The sequence below is a fragment of the Naumovozyma castellii genome, chromosome 5 (assembly GCF_000237345.1).
Source record: "Naumovozyma castellii chromosome 5, complete genome".
Lineage (NCBI taxonomy): Eukaryota > Fungi > Ascomycota > Saccharomycetes > Saccharomycetales > Saccharomycetaceae > Naumovozyma > Naumovozyma castellii.
This window is the reverse complement of record NC_016495.1, coordinates 371,954-394,372: the sequence shown is the minus strand read 5'-3', so window position 1 is coordinate 394,372 and position 22,419 is coordinate 371,954. Positions and strand designations below refer to the sequence as shown.

The 22,419-nt window shown below is 36.6% G+C and overlaps 12 protein-coding genes across 12 annotated transcripts; 8 read left to right on the top strand and 4 right to left on the bottom strand.

Annotated features, from left to right (window-relative positions):
• Positions 1-29: 29 nt before the first annotated feature.
• HEM14 (oxygen-dependent protoporphyrinogen oxidase) lies at positions 30-1,631 on the top strand (the record flags this gene model as incomplete). Its single annotated transcript, XM_003676586.1, has 1 exon — positions 30-1,631. One exon carries the CDS (start codon positions 30-32, stop codon positions 1,629-1,631), a length of 1,602 nt encoding a protein of 533 aa, XP_003676634.1.
• Positions 1,632-2,038: 407 nt separating this feature from the next.
• On the top strand, positions 2,039-4,279 carry FAA2 (medium-chain fatty acid-CoA ligase FAA2; the record flags this gene model as incomplete). The annotated part of the gene is made up of 1 exon (XM_003676585.1): positions 2,039-4,279. One exon carries the CDS (start codon positions 2,039-2,041, stop codon positions 4,277-4,279), a length of 2,241 nt encoding a protein of 746 aa, XP_003676633.1.
• A 227-nt stretch (positions 4,280-4,506) lies between these two features.
• Positions 4,507-5,442, top strand: BIM1 (microtubule-binding protein BIM1; the record flags this gene model as incomplete). The annotated part of the gene is made up of 1 exon (XM_003676584.1): positions 4,507-5,442. The coding sequence occupies one exon, from the start codon at positions 4,507-4,509 to the stop codon at positions 5,440-5,442; it is 936 nt and encodes a 311-aa protein (XP_003676632.1).
• Positions 5,443-9,953: 4,511 nt separating this feature from the next.
• Positions 9,954-10,838, top strand: NCAS0E02010 (HMG-box domain-containing protein; the record flags this gene model as incomplete). The annotated part of the gene is made up of 1 exon (XM_003676583.1): positions 9,954-10,838. One exon carries the CDS (start codon positions 9,954-9,956, stop codon positions 10,836-10,838), a length of 885 nt encoding a protein of 294 aa, XP_003676631.1.
• A 425-nt stretch (positions 10,839-11,263) lies between these two features.
• MRPS5 (mitochondrial 37S ribosomal protein uS5m) lies at positions 11,264-12,181 on the top strand (the record flags this gene model as incomplete). Its single annotated transcript, XM_003676582.1, has 1 exon — positions 11,264-12,181. One exon carries the CDS (start codon positions 11,264-11,266, stop codon positions 12,179-12,181), a length of 918 nt encoding a protein of 305 aa, XP_003676630.1.
• Positions 12,182-12,420: 239 nt separating this feature from the next.
• SRB6 (Srb6p) lies at positions 12,421-12,807 on the top strand (the record flags this gene model as incomplete). The annotated part of the gene is made up of 1 exon (XM_003676581.1): positions 12,421-12,807. One exon carries the CDS (start codon positions 12,421-12,423, stop codon positions 12,805-12,807), a length of 387 nt encoding a protein of 128 aa, XP_003676629.1.
• A 152-nt stretch (positions 12,808-12,959) lies between these two features.
• TRS20 (TRAPP subunit TRS20) lies at positions 12,960-13,616 on the bottom strand (the record flags this gene model as incomplete). Its single annotated transcript, XM_003676580.1, has 1 exon — positions 12,960-13,616. One exon carries the CDS (start codon positions 13,614-13,616, stop codon positions 12,960-12,962), a length of 657 nt encoding a protein of 218 aa, XP_003676628.1.
• A 240-nt stretch (positions 13,617-13,856) lies between these two features.
• Positions 13,857-15,911, top strand: MTC4 (Mtc4p; the record flags this gene model as incomplete). Its single annotated transcript, XM_003676579.1, has 1 exon — positions 13,857-15,911. One exon carries the CDS (start codon positions 13,857-13,859, stop codon positions 15,909-15,911), a length of 2,055 nt encoding a protein of 684 aa, XP_003676627.1.
• Positions 15,912-16,018: 107 nt separating this feature from the next.
• On the bottom strand, positions 16,019-16,422 carry RCF3 (Rcf3p; the record flags this gene model as incomplete). The annotated part of the gene is made up of 2 exons (XM_003676578.1): positions 16,019-16,285; positions 16,354-16,422. The coding sequence occupies 2 exons, from the start codon at positions 16,420-16,422 to the stop codon at positions 16,019-16,021; spliced, it is 336 nt and encodes a 111-aa protein (XP_003676626.1).
• Positions 16,423-16,650: 228 nt separating this feature from the next.
• On the bottom strand, positions 16,651-17,886 carry STS1 (Sts1p; the record flags this gene model as incomplete). The annotated part of the gene is made up of 1 exon (XM_003676577.1): positions 16,651-17,886. One exon carries the CDS (start codon positions 17,884-17,886, stop codon positions 16,651-16,653), a length of 1,236 nt encoding a protein of 411 aa, XP_003676625.1.
• A 254-nt stretch (positions 17,887-18,140) lies between these two features.
• RIB5 (riboflavin synthase) lies at positions 18,141-18,854 on the bottom strand (the record flags this gene model as incomplete). The annotated part of the gene is made up of 1 exon (XM_003676576.1): positions 18,141-18,854. One exon carries the CDS (start codon positions 18,852-18,854, stop codon positions 18,141-18,143), a length of 714 nt encoding a protein of 237 aa, XP_003676624.1.
• Positions 18,855-19,206: 352 nt separating this feature from the next.
• On the top strand, positions 19,207-22,350 carry MET10 (sulfite reductase subunit alpha; the record flags this gene model as incomplete). The annotated part of the gene is made up of 1 exon (XM_003676575.1): positions 19,207-22,350. The coding sequence occupies one exon, from the start codon at positions 19,207-19,209 to the stop codon at positions 22,348-22,350; it is 3,144 nt and encodes a 1,047-aa protein (XP_003676623.1).
• Between the last annotated feature and the right edge of the window lie 69 nt (positions 22,351-22,419).

Sequence of the window (22,419 nt, the reverse complement as noted above, 5' to 3'; positions counted from 1 at the left end):
AAGAACATACACACGAACAATTGAATCAGATGCTTTTGCCATTGAAGAAATTGCCCAATAACTCTAAGGTTGCAGTGGTTGGTGGCGGAGTCTCTGGACTCATGTTTACTTACTTCTTGGGAAAGTTAAGACCTGACATCCAGATCACTTTATTCGAAGGTGCAAAGAGGACAGATGGTTGGATTAATTCATGGAATACCAAGGATGCTGAAGGTAAACCAATTATGCTAGAAAGAGGGCCAAGAACACTAAGGGGTGTGTCAGATGGTACTGTCCTGATTATGGATATCCTAAGGAATCATGACGAAGAAAAATCAATACAGTGTATTGACGCGAATTCAAATGCAAATAGGAAGTTCTTATTAGACCCCAATGATCATCTAGTGCAAGTGCCCAATTCACTTGGAAGTTTTTTAAAGTTTATATCCAATCCCTTGAGTAAAGGTTTATTTAGTGGATTATTGGGAGAATGGTTCAGGAAACCTAGTATAAACCCAACTTCCGATGAAACTGTTAAAAGTTTAATGGATAGAAGATATGGGAATGATCTTATTGGCAAGAATTTACTTAGTGCCATCTACCATGGCATATATGCCGATGACATTTCTACATTAAGTGCACAAAAGACTGCGGCTAAAACTTTCTATGCAGAAAGACAATATGGATCAACAATGAAAGCAGCTTTCCAGAACTGGAAGGAAAAGTTGTTTAGCTCGAAGAGCGGCAACCCTCTTAGTAAATGTTTAAGAGAATACCAAACCGAATTTAACAAAGACTCCAATGTATTGATCAAGTTATCACAGAATCTAAAGCAGTATCCAATGTTAGGACTAGTTGGGGGTTTAGAAACTTTACCAAAAGTTGTCAGAAAAGCATTAGATGGAATGGAGAATGTCCAAATATTGGTAAATAATCCAGTTACAAAGATATCATATACATCTAGAAAGCCAACTGTTGGAGTGAAGTTATCCAATGGAGACAAAATGGAAGGATTCGATCATCTAAGACTTACAAATACCCCTGATAAGATGGCATCTATGGTTTCCGCCACTTATCGAAACCTAGTCAAGGATTTGAAATTAGTAGAAGCTAACACGGTTGTTCTTGTGAATTTCTTTTTGCAGAAGAAAGACGTTATTCCAAAGGAATTAGAAGGTTTTGGTTACCTAGTTCCAAGTTCAAATCCAAATCCTGAAAAAGTCCTTGGTGTCATATTTGATTCTGTTATTGAAAATAATTTCAAACCTTTTGATCTAAGAAGTAAGAATAAGCTGAGATCCAATGATTACACCAAGCTAACAATAATGGTGGGAGGTCACTTATTAAACAAAGATGGGAAGCAAACAATTCCTGCCGAAGATGAATGTATTTCTCAGGTAAAGGATGCTTTAAACAGACACATGAAGATAAGTAGAGAAGATTTGGATGATGGGCTCTGGGTGTATACTGTTGCAGAAAAGTGTTTCCCGCATTATTTTGTTGGATACAATGAATGGCAAGCAAGAGTAGAAAAAGAATTCCTAGATAGATATGATGGGAAAGTTTCTTTAGGTGGCATGGGGTTTGCAAAAGGACCTGGTGTGCCGGATGTCGTTGTCGATGGTTTCCAGGATGCTTTAAAGATGAAATAGTGCCTTAATTTTATCCAAAAAATCATTCTAACCTGTCAATAGTATTTATATATATATATATTTATTTGACCATCTATAGACATTATTTATTAGGCATGAACAGCTTTCACAGAGAACTAACTAAACTTCTCAGTTATTTTTATTTTTGTTATATTCCATTATCGGAGTATGGGTCTAAGCGAAATTAAACCCGGCTATTATTACCTAAAAATCTCCAATTGGCGCTATCAAATTAGGAAGAAGAGTTTTCCCAAATATGTTTCTTCAAACGAAATGGTCAATGGGGTAAAGGAAGTGTCAATACCATTCTATATAAGCAGAGACTATGAAGTTCATTTTCTCCATTGACTAGCCAGGTTCATTGCTTGGGTCTCGAATTTCCAGGACCATCATCTCATCAGACCAACATGTCAGAACCAACTCCAAAAGATTACTCTATTGCTGAACTGGTGGAGAAGGACCCTAGGTATGCAGCAATGAAAGAAAGACTTTCAGGTTTCAGAAAGGGCTCCGATGAATACATCAAGGAACTGGTAGAAGCGTTGCCTTTGACTAGTTACCCCAGATACAAGACTTTTTTGAAACAACAAGCAATTCCTTTGAAAGGCTCTGAAATTCAAGGTTTTAGTCCTACCTATAGAAGTTCCTTATCTCCAGAAAGGCTAGTTACTTGTTTAGATAAGAGCCTGCTTTCAATGTACGACCATTTTCTTTTCTCCGTAAGAAACTGGCCTGATAATGATTGTCTGGGTAGAAGACAATTCGATGCATCTACCAATACTTGGGGTATAACATATGAATTTGATAGTTACCGAAATATTGAGGCAAGAAGTCGTGCTTTAGGGAGCGGTATAATGTCCCTAGTTAATAATAAGAGAAAGATGCCACTTGACAGCAACGACTTCATAGTCGCTATTCTTTCTCATAATAACCCTGAATGGGTTATTTCTGACTTGGCATCTCAAGCCTATTCCCTAACGAACACTGCTTTATATGAAACTTTAGGGCCACAAACTTCAGAATATATCATGAATTTAACTGAGTCTCCAGTTTTGATCTTTGCAAAGTCTAACATGTTTAAAGTACTTCGTATTCTTCCACATTTGAAATTTGTTAATACCTTAATATGTATGGAAGAAATGAATAGTGAAGAATTATCCTTAATTAACAATTCGTTACTTTCAAACCAAGTTAACTCCAAGAATGAAGTAATTACTTTATATTCAATGAAACAGGTGGAACAACTGGGTGTTTTAAATCAGGTCCCAATAATAAAACCAACTGCTGATTCAGTATACACCATTTCATTTACATCAGGTACTACGGGCTTACCAAAGGGTGTAGAAATGACACATAGAAATATTACGTCTGGTATTGCATTTGGTTTCTCCACTTTCAAGAATTTGAAAACAAGAACTGACCAACCATTACATGATTTGTGTTTCTTACCTTTAGCTCACATTTTCCAAAGGATGATGGTCGCTTATAATTTTGCGATGGGTGTAGGTATGGGATTTTTACACAAACCTGATCCAACTGTTTTGGTGGAAGATCTTCAAGTTTTGAGACCAGATGCAATTGCCCTTGTGCCACGTGTGTTAACAAGATTTGAAGCTGGTATCAAGAGCTCCCTTGACAAATCTGCTTTCCAAAAAAACGTTGCCAATAATATTTTGGACTCCAAGATCTCTCGTGCAACTTCCAAAGGTGGACGTGATAAATCACTAATGAATTTCTTGGTATTTCATCGTGTCCTCATTGATAAGATTAGAGATTCCTTAGGATTAACCAATGCTTCTTATATTGTTACTGGATCGGCTCCAATTTCCAAGGATACTTTACTATTCTTGAGAAGTGCATTGGATATAGGTGTGAGACAAGGATATGGATTAACTGAATCTTTCGCAGGTGTATGTCTAAGTGAACCCTTTGAACGTGATGTGGGCTCATGTGGTGCAATTGGGATAAGTTGTGAATGTAGATTAAAATCTGTTCCTGCTATGGGCTATGATGCTGCTAAGGATTTAAAGGGTGAATTGCAATTGAGAGGTCCGCAAATATTTGATCGGTATTATAAGAACCCTGAAGAAACTTCAAAGGCTTTAGATGAAGAGGGTTGGTTTTCTACTGGTGATGTTGGGTTTATTGATGCAAAAGGTAGACTTCACATAATTGATCGTGTAAAGAATTTTTTCAAATTACAACATGGTGAATACATTGCTCCAGAAAAGATTGAAAATACTTATTTGTCATCATGTCCATACATTACACAAATTTTTATTTATGGCCATCCATTGAAACCACATCTTATTGGCATTATTGGTATAGATGTTCAAGGGGTTCAGAAGGCATTAGAAAGAAAGAATCCAGAAGTTAGAATGTGGACGGGTGAGCAATTAGTAGAGAACTTGAATACGGACCGCAAATTAAGATGTCAATTATTAACAATTATTAATAGGTATACAGTCGGATTACAAGGGTTTGAAAAAATGCATAATATTCATGTTGGTTTAGAACCGCTAACTGTTGAAGATGATGTGATTACACCAACTTTGAAAATTAAACGTATGAATGCCACCAAAAAGTTCAAGGAAATATTAGACGTTTTATATGAGGATGGGTCATTAGTTAAAGAGGGTAAACTTTGATTAAAAATAGTGTATATAGCATTGCAATTTTTTTTACGTAAGTACAATCATTATAAGAAGACCGCTTGAATTAGTGTTTCAATGTCATTTTCACTGACGCGTAAATCGTTTGTGGTGATTTTTTCAATAATAGAAAAAGTATAAACAAACGGAAACGCCTAAGATGAAACATGAAGAAAGTGCACTAAATTTATTCTTTGGAGAAACCATTGAAGGATAGAGAGACAATGAATGGAATTGGTGAATCACGTAGTGAACTATTAAATTGGCTAAATGAATTGTTGAAGTTAAACTGCAAGAAGGTAGAAGAATGTGGTACAGGTGCGGCATATTGCCAGATCATGGATTCCATATACAATGATCTTCCCATGCATAGGGTCAAATTTGATGCTAAGGCTGAATACGATTTTCAGACCAACTACAAAATTTTACAAAGTTGCTTTTCGAGGCATCATATTGAGAAGACAGTCTACGTAGAGAAGTTGATGAGATGTAAATTCCAAGATAACCTTGAATTCTTACAATGGATTAAAAAATACTGGATTCAAAATAAGGATGCCACAGAATATGATCCAAATGCTCGAAGGAGGTACAGACCAACCACAACCATCGGAAATACCAACAATACACCAGCTAATGTGACCAAACGAAGAAGCAGTGGTATGGGGAATAATCTAGCGGCAGGTTCAACAGTAGCGCCACGATCCTCTTCAATGGGTATGACGAGGAAGTTCTCAAATGAACAGATAATGGCACTTCAGACAGAACTGTCACAGGCACAGGGAAACGTAGGGTCTTTAAACAAAGAACTAAACTCATATAAAGAGACTGTGAATATTTTAGAGAGGGAACGTTCGTTTTATTTCGGAAAACTTAGAGACATTGAAATTCTTGTCCAAACCACCCAAGATTTAATTAAGGAGGGCGTCTACAAAATGGAGAATGATAAATTTGAAAAATTCTTGTCTAAAGTACAAAAAATATTATATGCAACTGAAGATGGATTCGAAATAGTCGAGGAAAATCAGGAAGAAAATGCGTCTGAAATAGTTGGGAATGGGAAAGAATCGCAAGAAGCCATTATACACAATCCGATGGATGAACTAGATACGAAAAATAGCATGCCTACGAATAATTTGATAATAGATGAAGAGACATTCTAACCGCCCTCTAAAATGGGCTCACGAAACTGTGTATTATTTGTCACCTAATCTCTTCTAATTCAGACAGACCCAGTTCCATTTCGTTGTTATAATATATATCGAGTATATAATGTTCCCGTTACTTATTTTAGAAAATAAACGATGTAATATAATTATGTGCATGAATATATTTAAAGAGTGTACAACTACATATATTTTCGAGTTCAAAACACTTCATAAAAGAAGCTCTTAAAAAATATGAACATGAATATGAGTGGAGTGTATTTTTTTTGAAGTCGTTATTTAATCTTTGGTCGAAGATGTTTTCTCATTTTTGTCTGGAACATCATCCAGGTATTTTTCGAAGGCTTCATTTCTTTCTGGGAATGGTCTTGGCCCTAACAATCTAATCATATCTTCCCTAGTAATAGCCTCTTTTTTCAATAGTTCTTTAGCAACTCTATCAACTTTTTCTAAATTATCGGTTAAGAGCTTCTTACATTTTGTGTGGGCAGAATCTACAATTCTTTTAACTTCAAGATCGATAGTTCTTGCTGTCTTTTCGCTAAATGGTTTATTCACTTGAAATTGACTATCCTTTTGATCGTATGAGATGTAACCGACCTTTCTGGACATACCTAAAGAAGTAACCATAGCATTTGCCATTTGTGTAACCTTCTTAAAGTCATCATGGGCACCACTTGTAACTGATGGGAAATGTATTTCTTCTGAAACACGTCCACCAAGCGCCATTATCATTCTGTGTTCAAATTGCTCCTCACTAATCAAATATTGATCAGGTGGTAGATATTGAGCGTACCCAAGAGCACCTTGTCCACGAGGAATGATACTGACTTTTAGTAGTGGATCAGCATATTTCAAAAACCATCCACAAACTGCGTGTCCTGCCTCATGGTATGCAACGGTCTTCTTCTCTTCCATTGATAAGACTCTTGATTTTTTTTCCAAACCTGCAATAACTCTTTCAATAGCTTGTTCGAAATGAGATAGGAGAATATATGGATCTTTATTTCTAGCTGCAATTAAAGCAGCTTCGTTACATGCGTTGGCGATATCAGCACCTGTAAAACCGGGAGTCAATGTAGCTAATTTACCTGCTAAATTTTCACGATCCGAGTCAGTCTCAACCAATCTCGTTTCCAAATTAAGTTTCTTCAAATGAACAAGGTATATTTCCTTTCTCCCATTAATATCAGGTGCATCTATTTGGATATGTCTATCAAATCTACCAGGTCTCATTAGGGCAGGATCCAAAACATCAGGTCTATTTGTACCAGCAATGACAACAACTTGATCAGAAGTACTAAACCCATCCATTTCTACTAGTAGTTGATTCAATGTTGCTTCTCTTTCATCATTTGAACCTCCCAGGGCACCACCCTTACCTCTTTCCTTACCAATAGCATCAATTTCATCAATGAATATAATTGAAGGAGCCATTTTTCTTGCTTGTTCGAACAAGTCACGAACTCTTGAAGCACCCACCCCAACAAACATTTCAACAAATTCTGAACCTGACACTGATAAGAAGGGGACACCAGCTTCACCTGCTGTAGCCTTTGCAAGAAGTGTCTTACCCGTACCTGGTGGACCCGATAAGATAGCACCTCTAGGAATTTTTGCACCCAAAGTTGTATATTTTTTTGGATTCTTCAAAAAATGAACAAATTCCATAATTTCCACTTTAGCTTCATCACAACCAGCTACATTTTTGAAAGATACTTTCACATCAGTCTCTTTATTAAATAATTTTGCCTTTGATTTACCGACACCAAACATCCCACCTAAACCACCTCCACTACCACCGTTACCACCTCCCGGTGGACCACTGGGGTTCCCCATTTTCTTTGTAATAAAATATAACCCACCCAATAGGATAATGGTTGGTAAGAATGGCATTAAATATTGAAACATGGACGCTCTATTGGTATAAATAATGGGTATACGTTCATTTGGATCAATTTGTAAATTATCCTGTATTTGGTCCATCTGTTCTTCAAAGACATCAACGGACCCAATTGTGAATGCTACTCTTGGTGTATTATTACTAAATGGGTTAATACCACCCAACGTAGCCGCTGCGGCCTGTTCATTAAGTTCTGCCTCTACTAGATATTTATTTACAACGTAGACTCTCTTCACCAAACCTTTCTCGAGGTACTTTGATTTAAAATCTTGAAATGTCAGTACGTGATCTTCCTCTGCATCAGAGCCTGAATTTAATAAACTAAATATGGCTGTGAATGCTATTGACAGATACACCGTTTTCATAAATTCCTTTGATTTGAAATAGTCAGCTAATGATTTAAATTCATCTGGGTCCTCTTTGTTATTATTTTTGGATTTTTTCTGTTGGTCATTATTGTCTTCCCCTGATTTATTTAATAGTTCCCTAGACGACCTAAATTTTAGTGTCGAAGCACTACAAAATGTCCTTATCCCTAGATTGTTTCTTGAAAAAGCGGGGTTCATTTGCAAATGTAAACATCTGTGGGTTAACGGTATGGACTTTTTCAATATAGATGGTGTTGAAGAAACAACACCTGAACATGTCGGTAATGATGCATGTTTCCTTAAAAGAAACCCTATTCTTAAGTTATTCATTGTGCTGTTTCAAATACCCCGATAGAAATGTATTCTTTCCCTTGATAAATTGAGAGATTTTTGGATTGTATATGTATGTTTTGTACACATAAGTACTTAATTATTCACTCAGTAAGCATAGATCGCTAATAAGTTCATTCCTGTCAATTCAACGTTAGTGGGAAATTTTGGCCCCGGTAACTTGTATATCGTGAGAGACGGTAGAAGCGACATAAAAAAACTGTAAAAAAAATAATAATTGCTTTAATTTTCTCTATTATTTAGTGACGCTAACGCTAACGCTGACACGGACCCGTGTACAGTGACAGAATGACTGCTCGGCCGAGTTTCCGGGGAATACGCAGGACACATCCCGAAAGGGAATCAGGATTACATCACTCGGCTTCGGCTCCGTGCTCCACCATGTGAAAAAATTAACACGTTGGGACGGAAGGCACGTGTGTTATTGTAGACACGGCGTGCCTAGAGTGGGTAAATGGGAGAAAAGGTAAATTAATAATAGCTAATCATTAGGCAAATCTTGAAAGCAGGGGAAGAATGAGGTGTCCGTACGTAATCTCACTATTTTCACTGCAGTCCACGTACCTATCTGTTTTAAACCCGATACTTTTCTTCGAGGCGTCACAATCTTAATAGTACCTCAACTAATCTTAACGCCAATGTGGCATAATAGCTCCCATCTGATCTGTTCTCTTTGATGCATGAGACTGTTAAGTTGGGTAGGAAACGAACCGAACTTAGTTTTTTTTTACAATACATACCTTTGTTGGGGAGTGTGCATATGTACGCATGTCTCCTCTTCCATGCTGGGTCAGATAGAAGCGCAAGAGTTGGTGACTAGCAAAATTATCTTAGATTTACGTTGCGAAACTGTGAGACACCCCATGTTGCAATGGGGGTCTGGACTCTTGCACACAAATAATCAAATGGCCAATATGTATATGGTAGCTAGATGGCGAGGACGCTTATGTAAGAGGTTTAAGATAAACTTGTTCCATTGAGCTTACGGTAACTCCGTCTTGGCCGAGAAAGGCCAGCCCATTTTATTTCCGTTACGCCGAGGTTCTTACATATAAGTAGAGTACAGAATATGTAGCCTACATTCCGTTCAGGCAACACGTTTCAAAGCTGAAACTATAATACGAGCATGCCCATGGAAGTTGGCGAGAAGTTATTACGGTAGGCAAGCTGGCATTTGAGATTTCTTCCTGCAAACTCTTTTTCCAAAGAGGGAAACCATCTGCACCATCCGGCTCGGTTCCTGTGGGACCGGAACGCGGGCACGAGAAAAGCGAAGGCACGCTTCCCGCGCGAAGGAACCTGCGGATACAAAGGAAAGGTTTTGAGATTTTCTGGGAATCCAGATTTGCAGAAACAAGAGAAAAACCCTGGAACGTGCAGTGTGGTTACGTCGGTCCCCATTATTCCCATGCCGGATTACGTAGCATGTCTTAATGCCTTTGGAGCAGGTGCATACGCGGCCGTTTCTGAAGGTCGTTCGATTACCAGGTGAGTGTGCAATCGTGTTGCAGGAGCAGTGGTGCGGGTCCTTCTTGGCAGTGTAGTAAGCAAGCATTTCATTGAGATAAGCAAGCATGAATGCCACAGAAAGTGGGTGATCTGCTTGGGTTTCAGGAAACCACAAATGCAAATGTTAAGGAAAACTCCCGAAAACTCCTGACCAGGATTGACATACTTCTGCATTCTGTCCACTCCTTTGTACGTATATAAATGCGATAACATGTTGCCATTATTTATTATTTCATTCTTGCTGCCGTTAATGCAAAGAGCCATTGTAACCTGTAAGACAATACGCTACACTCGCTCTCCGAGGAACAACAATAGAAAATTTAGGTAAATCTCGAACAACAAATTATATTACCCTATATTATAATATATTCAATACAATGCTAATGATGCAATCAAATGTTAATCTCCCACCTATTCAAAGCATCCTTTCCAATATGAATGCTGATACAAATAACTTGGTGCAACCAAGAATATCAGACAGAAACTCCATAACAAGCCAAGATTATCAACTGAGGTCCGGTACTTCTCCATCACATCTTCGTTTAAATGCCCCCATTGTTAATAGTCCAATAACACCAACTTCCATATCGGTGACCCCCCGTGGACATCAGGGCAACCAACACCATTCAATAATAGATTATTCCATGTATACACATACTGCTAATACTACGGCTACTGTCATGCCAAGATATAATGAACCATTCCTACCTATTCCTACTCCAAAGGAAAATTCCATAACCTATTTCTTACAACCTGCTGGTCAGTACGTTACTGCTCAAACAATGACGATAACAACTCCTCCAACAAGTAGACATAATTCACTCCCTAATTCTCCACTAGGTTGGAACCAAACTGTGGCTGCTGCTCCACCGGAATTACATTCAAATTCACATTCAAAAACTTTATTACAGGGGAAATGTACTTGTAATAAGAGCATAAATGAAAAATTTAATGGTATTCATACTCATATTCCAAGACCTAGAAATGCCTTCATATTGTTCAGACAACATCTACATCACTCTTTATTCCCCAAGAATAAAGAATTGTTAGACAAAGAAGGTTCATTTAAGACAAATTCTAACGTATCCAGAGAAATAGGACAACGTTGGAGAGCTCTTGATGAAGATGATAAGAAGTACTGGCAAGACTTGGCCCAAAAGGAAAAGGAATGGCACAAGAAGAAATATCCAAACTATAAATACACTCCAAGGATTAAAGATGGAAGTGTTCATTTTGTCAGGCCAAAAAACGTGCCACTTTAGTGAAGAAGATAAGTGCTAATCCAATATAAATTAATACAATAACAAAATATACAGAGACCCTAATATTAATAATTCTAATAATAATACCCCATTATGACCGTGTAACTTTACTATAAAAAACAACTTACGTACAAAAAAAAACAACCCCTTTTTAATCAAATTTATGTAATTATATCACAAATTTCTAATAGATATTCAATATTCTCTCTTTTGAGGTTTAATACTCTACAGGAAACCTAACAGGTTTATTATGTTAGTATTTGCTGCGGTGTGCGGGTGTTCTTACATTAAGCCGAAATAAAACTATAACCATCCAAGAAACGACAACTTCAAATACGAAAACAAGACAAGGTTGAGACTATTTCCAGTTACTGATACGAAGATAGCATCGAGATTGGCAACTGAAGAAATACATATTGGGAAGGATGAATATATTTAAGAGGCAATTTTCTACGCGATCATGTCTCCTTAGACATTACAATGAAAATATCCTAGCCAAATACTATCCTGCACCCCTTCTAAAATCTATTAAATTGGCTCAAGAAGTGATACCCGCTGATACCAACTTTAAGATTCAGGATAATGTAGAGATTACTCCAGCGTATTACGACGATTTCGCTAAACTGGATCCATTTTGGGATTATAAACCCGGTATGCCCAATTTACATTCCACACTTAATAGAAGTACCATTTACAATTGGGATCAAGTACAACAACCGCTACCACCGGGAGGTGTGCCAATCCCACCTGGTGAATCCATTATTTTGAAAAATTCTTCCAAATTGATGGAATTGGCTAGAGGATTGAAATTTCAAAATGGGATCGATTCAGATTATATCAATAAGAAACTAATTATGAAGCCATTGGTTCTAAAACGTGTGTCAAATCAGACAAGAAAGGGTAAGATTCCATCATTCTATGCGCTGGTCGTCGTAGGAGATCAAAAGGGGATGGTCGGACTTGGTGAGGGGAAATCAAGAGGTGATATGGCAAAAGCTATCTTTAAAGCCCATTGGGATGCCGTGAGAAATTTAAAATATATTCCAAGATATGAAGATAGAACTATTCTAGCAGATATTGACCATAGATATCACGGTGTGAAATTATTTTTAAGAAGTGCAAGACCTGGTTTTGGTTTAAGAGTTAACCATGTCATTTTTGAAATCAGTGAATGTGCAGGTATTAAAGATTTAAGTGGAAAAATATATAAATCCAGAAATAAGATGAATATTGCTAAGGGATTTGTGGAAGCACTTACCGAGAGACAAAAGACTTTGGAAGAAATTGCCTTGGGAAGAGGTAAGAAGATCGTTGATGTGAGAAATATATACTATTCTGCATGATATATATTAAGAATAAAGTGCTTGTAAATAATTTCAAACAATATTCGATTTATAAAACTATTTTTTCACCCTGAGCCTAGATATGTATTTTCTACGTATATTTTATAATGTTTTTCATTATCTAATGCGATTCTTCTATAACGTTAGTTTGGTTTTGAAAAATCTAAAAAACTAAGCACAACCACTCCATCGCAGTTACAGAACTAATCGCCGCTGAAATAGCCACTTTACCTATAATAATGAGCAACCAGGCGTCGTTGGAGAAACTAAACCAAACAGTTGAGATACTTTCTGTGAGACTCGCCGAGCTGATTAGACTTTCCTCAATAGAAAACCCATCTTCTATGGACGACGATGATGATAATATCGATATACAAGATTCAAACTTAGCTATTGCCACAAGCAGTACTATGATGGTTAATAGCCATACAATGCAACTAATAAGGGGAGTGCAAGATTTATTAGCATTGACAAGGAATATGAGGGAAAAATGGCTTTTGAATCAAATTCCCGAACAGAACCAACGACAAGAAGATACGAACTCGAAAGTAGATCACGAGGAATTAGCAACTATCCTAGAAAAGACTATGCAAGAAATTGTCAATGAGCATACTCCTTCACAGTAAAGGGACACATAAATTAACATATTCACAAATATATTCAAGATGAAATCAGGTCTTTGTAAAATCTCATAAATTATTTAAATAAACTCTAATTCTTAAATTGATAATTCATCATTCATATGCAATTTTTTTAGTTTGCTAAAAAGTTATTAACACTACTTAGACGTTACTATATGCTTTCTGGCTAAAGCTCGTACTCTTTTATCAAATGCAGGTGTAGTAATGGGATCGTTCAAACGATAGAAAGGATTCATCAAAGTCTTGATATAAAGTTCGTGCACCTCCTGATAGAAAAGTTTTAGTGCATTATCATCAATCTGTACAGCAGATTTGGATGCATTACCTCCTACATCGTCCCCTGATATGTTTCCACCTGCGCTGCCACCGAGATCACCTGTGGTTCCATGAATCATGACAAACTTCATTCCACCATATGTCAAGTATGCTGTTATTGAAAGACCATAAAAATGATCCACTTTCCCTAAGTAACAGTTTTCCATGTTATTGTTATTATTAGACCTATTTCTCAGAAATCCCACACCACTACTATTGCTGTTATTAACAGATAAATTAGAATTACTGTTACTATTACCACCTGTACCAAAATAACCACCAGTCGTAACTCCCCCGGAATTTGGATTCATTTGCCATTGTAGATCTTCAATTATGTCTAATGCTGCATGTAGAATAAATGGATTTAATTCCTTTAAATCTCGGGGAAATCCAATACTATTCTTTCCGGAGATGGATGGGAACTCAGCTTCGTAAATGGGATTGTCCCTGGTTCCTATAATCGCAAAATATTGTGGCATGATGTGTGTAATTCCTGTTGTTGTCTCAATGTCTGTCTCTGTTATGTTTGATATTGCACTTGATGTTTACTTTTTTTAAAAGCATTGAAATTTCATTTTTGCCATTAACGTTATATTTGATATGGCACGATCATCCAACATAAAATAAGGTCATCCAGTTTAACACTGAGAAAGAAAATTACTACCAAGCAACTCGAGACATCTAAATTATTCAGAGGTAACCGTGTACTATACCCTATCATGACAACTGCCAAGAGGAAAGAAAAAAGCTTCCATTTGGGCGATGAAGATGGTAGTATACATGCTAGTAACCCAGGCCGTATTAAGATGGCCACCAAGATATTGGTAGATAACAGATATGGATTAATGGATGATTTAAACTTTGCTAGTCATACCACCACAGGTGGTATGACCACAGCCGATGGTAATAGGTTGATGAGTACGGGTGATTTTTTGAAAGACAATGGGATCACATCGCAAAAGGGGAGAGATGATTTGTTAAATACATCAACTGCACCAATGACAGCAACTGTTATTTCAAAGTCTACACGAATTAAGGCTGATAGGGTTAGAATATACCTTGATTATTATTATAGTCTGTTGGAGAGATGCATATCCATTGATAATACGGAACATCGTCATGAAGGTGTTGAAGGTGTTTATAATCCACTACAAGTGATGAGGAATAGGAAACTCAGGAAGAAATATCGTGGAGGAGCACCAGTAAGAGAAGTTTCAATATCGAAAGCTCCTGTTATTGCTATTATTGATTTTTCCAAGAAGTATGAAGGCAAGAATAAAGAGGCATATGTAAAGAAGAGAATGCCATGGTTTGTTGACATTAATGAAAAATATAATGATCTAATGTGGAGAACATCCCATTGGGATGAACTAGTAGATCCAGAAGGAAACCTATGGTTTGGTGATAAGGATAATCGTAGACACCATCATCATCACCATCAAAACCGTTTGCATGCCAAACCAAAATTACATCCTCATAAAAATAAAGATCACTTAGAGGTTACAGACCATAAGAATGGAGGCATTACCGCACAACATTTAGAAGTTTCTAACGCCTCATCTTCTTCTAGATCCTCTTCAAATGAGGAACTCAACAGGAAAAGTACAGAAAAGTCAAGGACACCATCTCCCTTACCAACTGATTCACCAATCTCATCTCCTAGCCAAAATGACAGCCCGAAAGGTATGCCTACAAATTCAACGGTTGAGGGTAGGATTGATGCCAAAGATCGATTAAAGAAAATCGGTAAGATAATTGGTAAGACTGGTTCAAAAAGTTGGATAAGCAAATCTAAGCATAATATACCAGGTCTTTCATTAATAGATGATTCTCACGATAGTACGACTACATCTACTGCCGCCGGTAAGGTAAATTACGAAACCCCCGCGACTGCCACAGACAAAGATGGACATCGACTTACTTTATTAAATGAGATCCCCGTGCGGAATATACGACATAATAAACGTGATTCGAACCTAAATTCAACTTTCAATAACGAAAAACCTGTTTTTAACAAGAATTATTTGGATGCCGAGAGGAGCAATAATGAGGAAGAAGAAGAAGAGGAAGAAGCATCAGAAGAAGAAGATTATGAGGATGAGGATAACGAAGAGGATGAAGGACTTAAGATAGATGTTAAAAAATCGAAACGTGCTAGTAATAGTAACGATACTGATGATCAATTAGTTGAAGGTTTAGCTTCAGGTTCTGATCTACAATCTGTACCAGTTGATGAGAAATTAACTAAATATTGGCATGACACTCGATATATGCTAAGTACCATTTCAATCATGGATCATAGACGAATGACACATGAAATTGTAAAGACAAGAGAGATTCAAAAGAGGAATCGTATGAAAATTGAAGACGATGCCGACCTAAAGATAAATGAAACAAACAGTATTATTGATACTTATAATAATGAATTAAATACTGTTTTACAAAAGGGGAACGACTGGACATCGAAACTTTTGAATGATTATTCTATTAGAGTGGAGACTTTAATTTCTGCTAGTGATAGAATTTTAAGTGATATAAACACCACGTTAACTCTGAAATTGAAGTTATTTCAAGAAAATACAGAAAGGTATGGCAGCGTTAAGTTGATGAAGACACCTAAGATGAGAAGATTAATTTACCGAGTCTTGGAAATGGCAATAGTTGTTGTGCTCTGGACTATTTGGTTATTTGTGAGCTTCTTAAGATACATCAAGTTGGTGTTTATGTTCATCTTCCATCTATTCAGAATAGTCTTAAAAGTAATTTTCTGGTAGAATTTCCATAAAACATTCAGCAAATATCAGTCATGATATATTAAAGCATTATAAATATTTATGTAAGTGTCGAATATGTACGCATTCTATCTTGTTTAGTCATAAAATCATTCTACGAAAACGCCGTTATCAGCAGCTTCCTCCAAAAATTGGTCCTTCTTCAAGTCTTGCTCCTGAGAAATCTTTTGTTGAAATTTACTAATCTGTCCCTCTGCTTTAAATATGATACCGGAGGAAATTATAGTGCAATGATAGAATACTCTTACCTGGCTTCTTAACCCTCTGTAAAGGGGAGAATATCTCTTCAAAAAAAATGCAGATGCAAAACTCAAGAGTGCTCCCTGGCTCCCACCTATGAGTGAAGCAAGTAAAAGCTAGAAGATAAAGAACATTGTTAGTTTCTCTTTCCTTTCGATAGATTGATCTATGAGTAGTTACATACTTCTTTGGTGAGTCTCTTCAAAACCACCGGGTCACTCGATTTAATTGGTTGTAATCCTCCTACTGCCATTATTGATCCGTTTTGCTATTAGGTTGGTGGGTTATTGTTTTGAGATGTAGTTAGATAATCGGCTATACCGTTTGTAAGTTTATGTATTTTGTCAATGTGCTCAGCGAGTGAGCATGTTACGTGAAATAAATAAAACTCGGAGTTGTCAGGAAACAAGATAACATTATATTTTTCTTGTATATAATTTATTTAGCAATTATAAAGAGATGGGCCTAAGTAATTCACAAATTATTGCCTCTCATTAAAGTTAATTGGAGATGCTTGAACGATTGAAAATGCAGATGTAAATGATGATGATGGGTTACCATTTATATTGTTATTATTGTCGTTACTATTGTTAGAGGAGCTATTATTTAGCTCTTGTAAGCTACTATTAGTAATATTGTCCATGGTATTAATTGATTTTTCATTATTGGTGGTGAGATATTGAGCATCATCAATGTCCAAATCCAGAGATTTAAATAAATTCAAAGGACGCTCAAACATTCCATTCGTAAATTCATTGTAATCGTTTAGCTTGCTAATCCAACTAAATAGGAATTCTTTACCATTTAACGTGGCAATGCACATATCTTTGGTTAAATGTTCAAAAATGGTACACCAAATAAATGACAATTGTTCCATACATTTATCATAATAATAATTATTACTTGATAATTGAAATCTTGGCAAATTTATGACCATAAATGTACAATGGTTCAGGAATTTTAATGATTCATGCAAATTGTTAAAATTTGGGGGAATATTATTCAAGATGAAATCGATCAAACAATTTAAAAATTCTAAAATGCTTGATTTCAATCTAATAAATGCATAATCGTCCAATAGTACATGGCTACTATTCAATTCGTAATTCTTATTATATGGGATATTTGATAAAATTGCCTCATATTTTAATTTTAAAAGAGATAAGCATTTATCAATGGAAAAATGAGATTTGTAATTTGTTGAAATTTTGGTTTGTATGATGGATGTTAAGGTAGGATTATTCAAGCTTAACAAATCTGTCAATAATTCCGTTAATTGTTCTCTATCTAGTAATTCCAGGGATCTAGTTACTGGTAGTGGTTGACTTTGAATTATTGTTGAAATATTTGACTTTCTCTTAATTGAATGATTTGGGGATACTTGAGGTTTCTTAATTCCTGCAGTGGGTTTGAATTTCCAATGTGGAAGTTGCTTTGCATGACGGTAAGTAAAGGCATCACCGTTTTCATCATTTGAAGAAGTAGAAGTAGCACGTCTTTTCAGTCTTAAATTTGAATTTTCTTGTTGTTGTGGTTGTCTGATTATTTTTGATTGCTTGGCAAGTTCATCGTTGGTTTTGTTAAATACAGATAGTTTTTCCTGTTTTAAAGCAGATATTTTAGTCGGGGATGGAGTTATATTTATATTAGATGCATTTGCCGAAGAGAAGCCCCAAGAGAATCCGACATGATTATTTGTGTTGTTGTTATGGTGCATCTTGAAATGTTTGCTTTGTTTTTTCCTGTTGTTTTTGGAACAAAATATGCAAATGGTATATAGGGAAGTAGGATTAATTCCTTTGTCTCTCTCTCTTTCTATATGGTATTTTTCTTTTCAAGTGTCTCTGATGGAAATGGAAAGGTGTTAAAAGAAGTTCTCTCATAGAGATCATATTCCATTAATTTTTCCATCGCGCGCTACGACAGTATAAACAAATATATAATATAATATTTTTATAACGTTAGTTAATATTATTTATTAGCGAAATGTTCTTGGATACGTTGGTCAATCAATTTCGTGATCATTTTATTTAATGTACTTGATTCATTTGATATTTGGTTCTCTAACGCCAAAGTAATTTGCTTTTCAATGACTTTCCCTGTCAAATCCACTTCTATGTTAACTAGGGATCCGATGGATTTCAATGGTAATGTAACGTTTTCCTGTGTGTGCTTAATCATACTGATATAAAATGTGGAATTCGTGTCATCAGCTTTGGTAACGGTTAAAGAGATCCCATCAATACAAATGAACCCCTTCTCTACGATATATTTCATATATTGAGTGTCATTCAACTGGAACCCAAAGATAATGGAATTACCCTCTGCCTCCCTGGAGACAATGGTAGCGACGGTATCCACATGACCCTGTACGTAATGACCTCCGAATCTAACATCTTGAGAGACTGCTCTTTCCAAGTTTACCTTGGCATCTTGTTTCCAATCTGCCACGTTGGTTCTCTTGATGGTTTCAGGGGATATCCCGACTTTGAACGTGTCTGCATCGAATGCGGTTACGGTGAGACATATTCCATTGATGGCGATGGAGTCTCCAATGTGACAATCTGTTAGAATCGGGGTAGCATCCTTGATCGTGATGGAAACGCCCTGTCCGCCGCTCTCTGAGTCATCGAAGGGTTTATATTCTTGGACTGTACCGATGAGTTCGACTATCCCTGTGAACATGCTGTGCTAGCTGTGATATTCTGTCCTGCTCATTGACTAATCTACCACTATAACAGTATTCCATCATATAGTTACTGAAAGTGTTATAACAATATACCGAGACCAAACCCTAACGAGCCCTAACACAACCCTAAGGGCTGCAATGGCACGTGACCTGTTTTTTTGCTGTGGCGTTCGTTTCTTTTGTCCTCCACAGTTCTCAGTGCAATGACTCCGAAAAACTCGATTGAAAAGTTTCGAGCAATCAACTACATGATTATATATATATATATATAAATGTATGTATATGTATAGTCCTGCTATGACAAGCTTTGTTATTTGATAATAGGACACAGACACACAAGCACTCGCCATGTCATCTTCTGCCCTGGTAACTAACCCTTTCGGTCTACCAAGAGACCCAAGAAATGTCGCCGGATACGTCGCTCCAGTAGACGTTATCAACGCCATCTTGTTCCAAAACTCTGACGCTCTCTTCGCTTACAAGTCATTCTCTGACCCAGCACTATTGCACGCTGCTTTACAAAAATGGGCTGCAGAACAACCCTCCAGCTTCTACCAAGAATTGGATATCAGATCAGGTGCAGGGTTGGCTCCATTAGGTTACTTGAGCAACACTTCCGCAAAGAATGCTACCATTGTCTCTCCAGGTTATGCCTTACCTTATTTCCATGATTCTTTATCTTCTTTGAAAAACGTCTTGTTGAATGTCGGGGCTTTGAACTATGATCAAACTTCAGGTTCCATCACCAATGACTACTTAACTCCATTAAACGTTGCTTCACAATACAATTATAATGTGATTACACCAATTAACAATAACGAATTGCAAAAAACAACTTTATTATCCTTAGCTTTGACTAAATTTGGTGTTAACACAATTAATTTGTTCGATGGTGTGTCTTCAACAAAGACAATCTTACCAGTTAATGCTAACGAAATCGTGCAAGATTCACAGGAAATCTTAAACAAATTGACTAAATTGATCTCCACACCAACTCCATCTTTCGACTGTGTCCTAGATAAATTTAACCAATTGACTGGTTGGAAATTACACAACTTTCAATATTTCGGTAGTGAAACTGCTGAAACTGTATTCATTACATACGGTACATTGGAATCTGAATTATTTCAATCCATAATTAATGAAAATTCTAACCTGGGTTTAATCTCCATTAGAATCCCATTACCATTCGATTTGGAAAAATTTGTTCAACAAATTCCAACAACAACAAAGAATTTAGTCGTCATTGGCCAATCAGTTAATGATCAATCTCCATCAGATTTGAAATCAAAAGTATCTGCTGCCTTATTTTACCACGGTAACAGATCCATCAACGTGGCTGACTTCATCTACGAACCAAATTTCATCTGGTCCAATGCTGCTGTGAACAAGATCATTTCTGCTTACACTTCCACAACAATCAACACCACCAAGGATCAAGATGGTAATTTGAATGTTATCTATTGGAATGATGATAAGAATGAAAACTTGGATCTAACTTCAAGAATCTCCGTCTCTGCTGCTGCTTCCACTTCAGAAACTTTTGTCAATTTGAGAACTAAATTTGATAACATCACCAACGCAGGTACTTTCCAAGCTCAATTGACCATTTCTCCATCCGCTTCATCAATAATCTCCAACATTGACGTCGCTGATGCATCCATCTTGGGTAATGTCCAATTATTAAAGGGGTTGAACATTCTAACTACTTTGAAAGACCATGCTCATTTAATCGTCCAATCACCAAAGGACTTAGCTGAATTAGATTTGGTCAAGGATATAAATGCTTACGTGAAAAACTTATCGTTGCCCTTCTCATTCTTGCAATCCATCATTGAAAGAGGAGTCCAATTCACTTTAATTAACACCACTGCCAATGATTCTCGTTTGAACTCCATTGTCACTCAAGCTGTATTTTGGGATCAAGTTGCTAAATTATCTTTGCCTGAAATCGTTACTAAGATTGTTGCAGGGAACGCTGACTGGGAACTTAATAATGACGAATTGTTACAAACTTTGGATGCCGCATTCAATGATGAACATCAAATCGTTAAGGTCGATTTGGATAACTTATCTAAATTGATCGTTGAAGAACAAGAATCCATCGCCAAAGAAGCTGCCACCGCTGCCGCTGAAGAAAAGGAAGAAGAACAAGAAGAACCAACCGTTTTGCCCAGCTTCCTTATCGAAACAGGTTTTGGTCCAAATAATTCTACTGTTGCTGAACCTCAACAAATTCAATCCACCACCAAATCTGAAATTGCCAAGATTCTATCCTTCAAGGATGCCTATGGTGTGGCTAATGAATTAAGACCAGACTTACCAGTAGAAAACTTTGTTGTTAAAGTGAAAGAAAATAGACGTGTTACTAATGATGATTATGATAGATATATCTTCCACATTGAATTCGACATCACAGGTACTGGTCTTAAGTATGATATTGGTGAAGCTTTGGGGATCCATGCAAGAAATAATCAAGAAAAGGTCCGTGAATTCTTACAATATTATGGCTTGAACGAAAATGATATCGTCTTGGTACCAAGTAAGGAAGATCGTAATGTCCTTGAAGCTAGAACCACATTGCAAGCATTCACTGAAAACTTAGACCTATTTGGTAAACCACCAAAGAGATTCTACGAGGCATTAACTGAATTTGCCACTGATGAAACTGAAAAGAACAAATTAAATGAATTAATTTCCGCTGCTGGATCTGTTGAATTGAAGAAATTCCAAGATGTGGAATATTACACTTATGCTGATATCTTCGAATTATTCCCATCTGCAAGACCACAATTACATGATTTGGTATCGATTATTGCTCCATTAAAGAGAAGAGAATATTCTATTGCTTCTTCTCAAAGAGTTCATCCAAATGAAGTTCATCTATTAATTGTTGTTGTTGATTGGATTGACAACAAGGGTAGAAAGAGATTCGGTCAAGCTTCGAAATTTATTTCTGATTTGACTGTCGGATCAGAATTGGTTGTTAGTGTCAAACCATCTGTTATGAAATTACCACCATCTCCATTACAACCAGTTATTATGAGTGGGTTAGGTACCGGGTTGGCTCCATTTAAGGCTATTGTTGAAGAAAAATTATGGCAAAAGCAACAAGGTTACGAAATTGGTGAAGTCTACTTGTACTTGGGTTCAAGACATAAGAGAGAAGAATATTTGTACGGTGAATTATGGGAAGCCTACAAGGATGCTGGTATCATCACTCATATTGGTGCCGCATTCTCCAGAGATCAACCTCAAAAGATTTACATTCAAGATCGTATCAAAGAGAGCTTGGTTGATTTGAAGAAGGCTTTCATTGATAACAATGGGTCCTTCTACTTATGTGGTCCAACATGGCCTGTTCCTGATATCACTAAGGCTTTGCAAGATATCTTGCAAGCTGATGCTGATGAAAGAGGTGTTAAGGTTGATTTGGAAGCTGCCATTGAAGAATTGAAGGAAGACTCAAGATATATCTTGGAAGTCTATTGATTATTTTAAAATATCAGTTTTTCATGTTATACGAACTTATTTATTGATACATACATAGAAAGTATATTT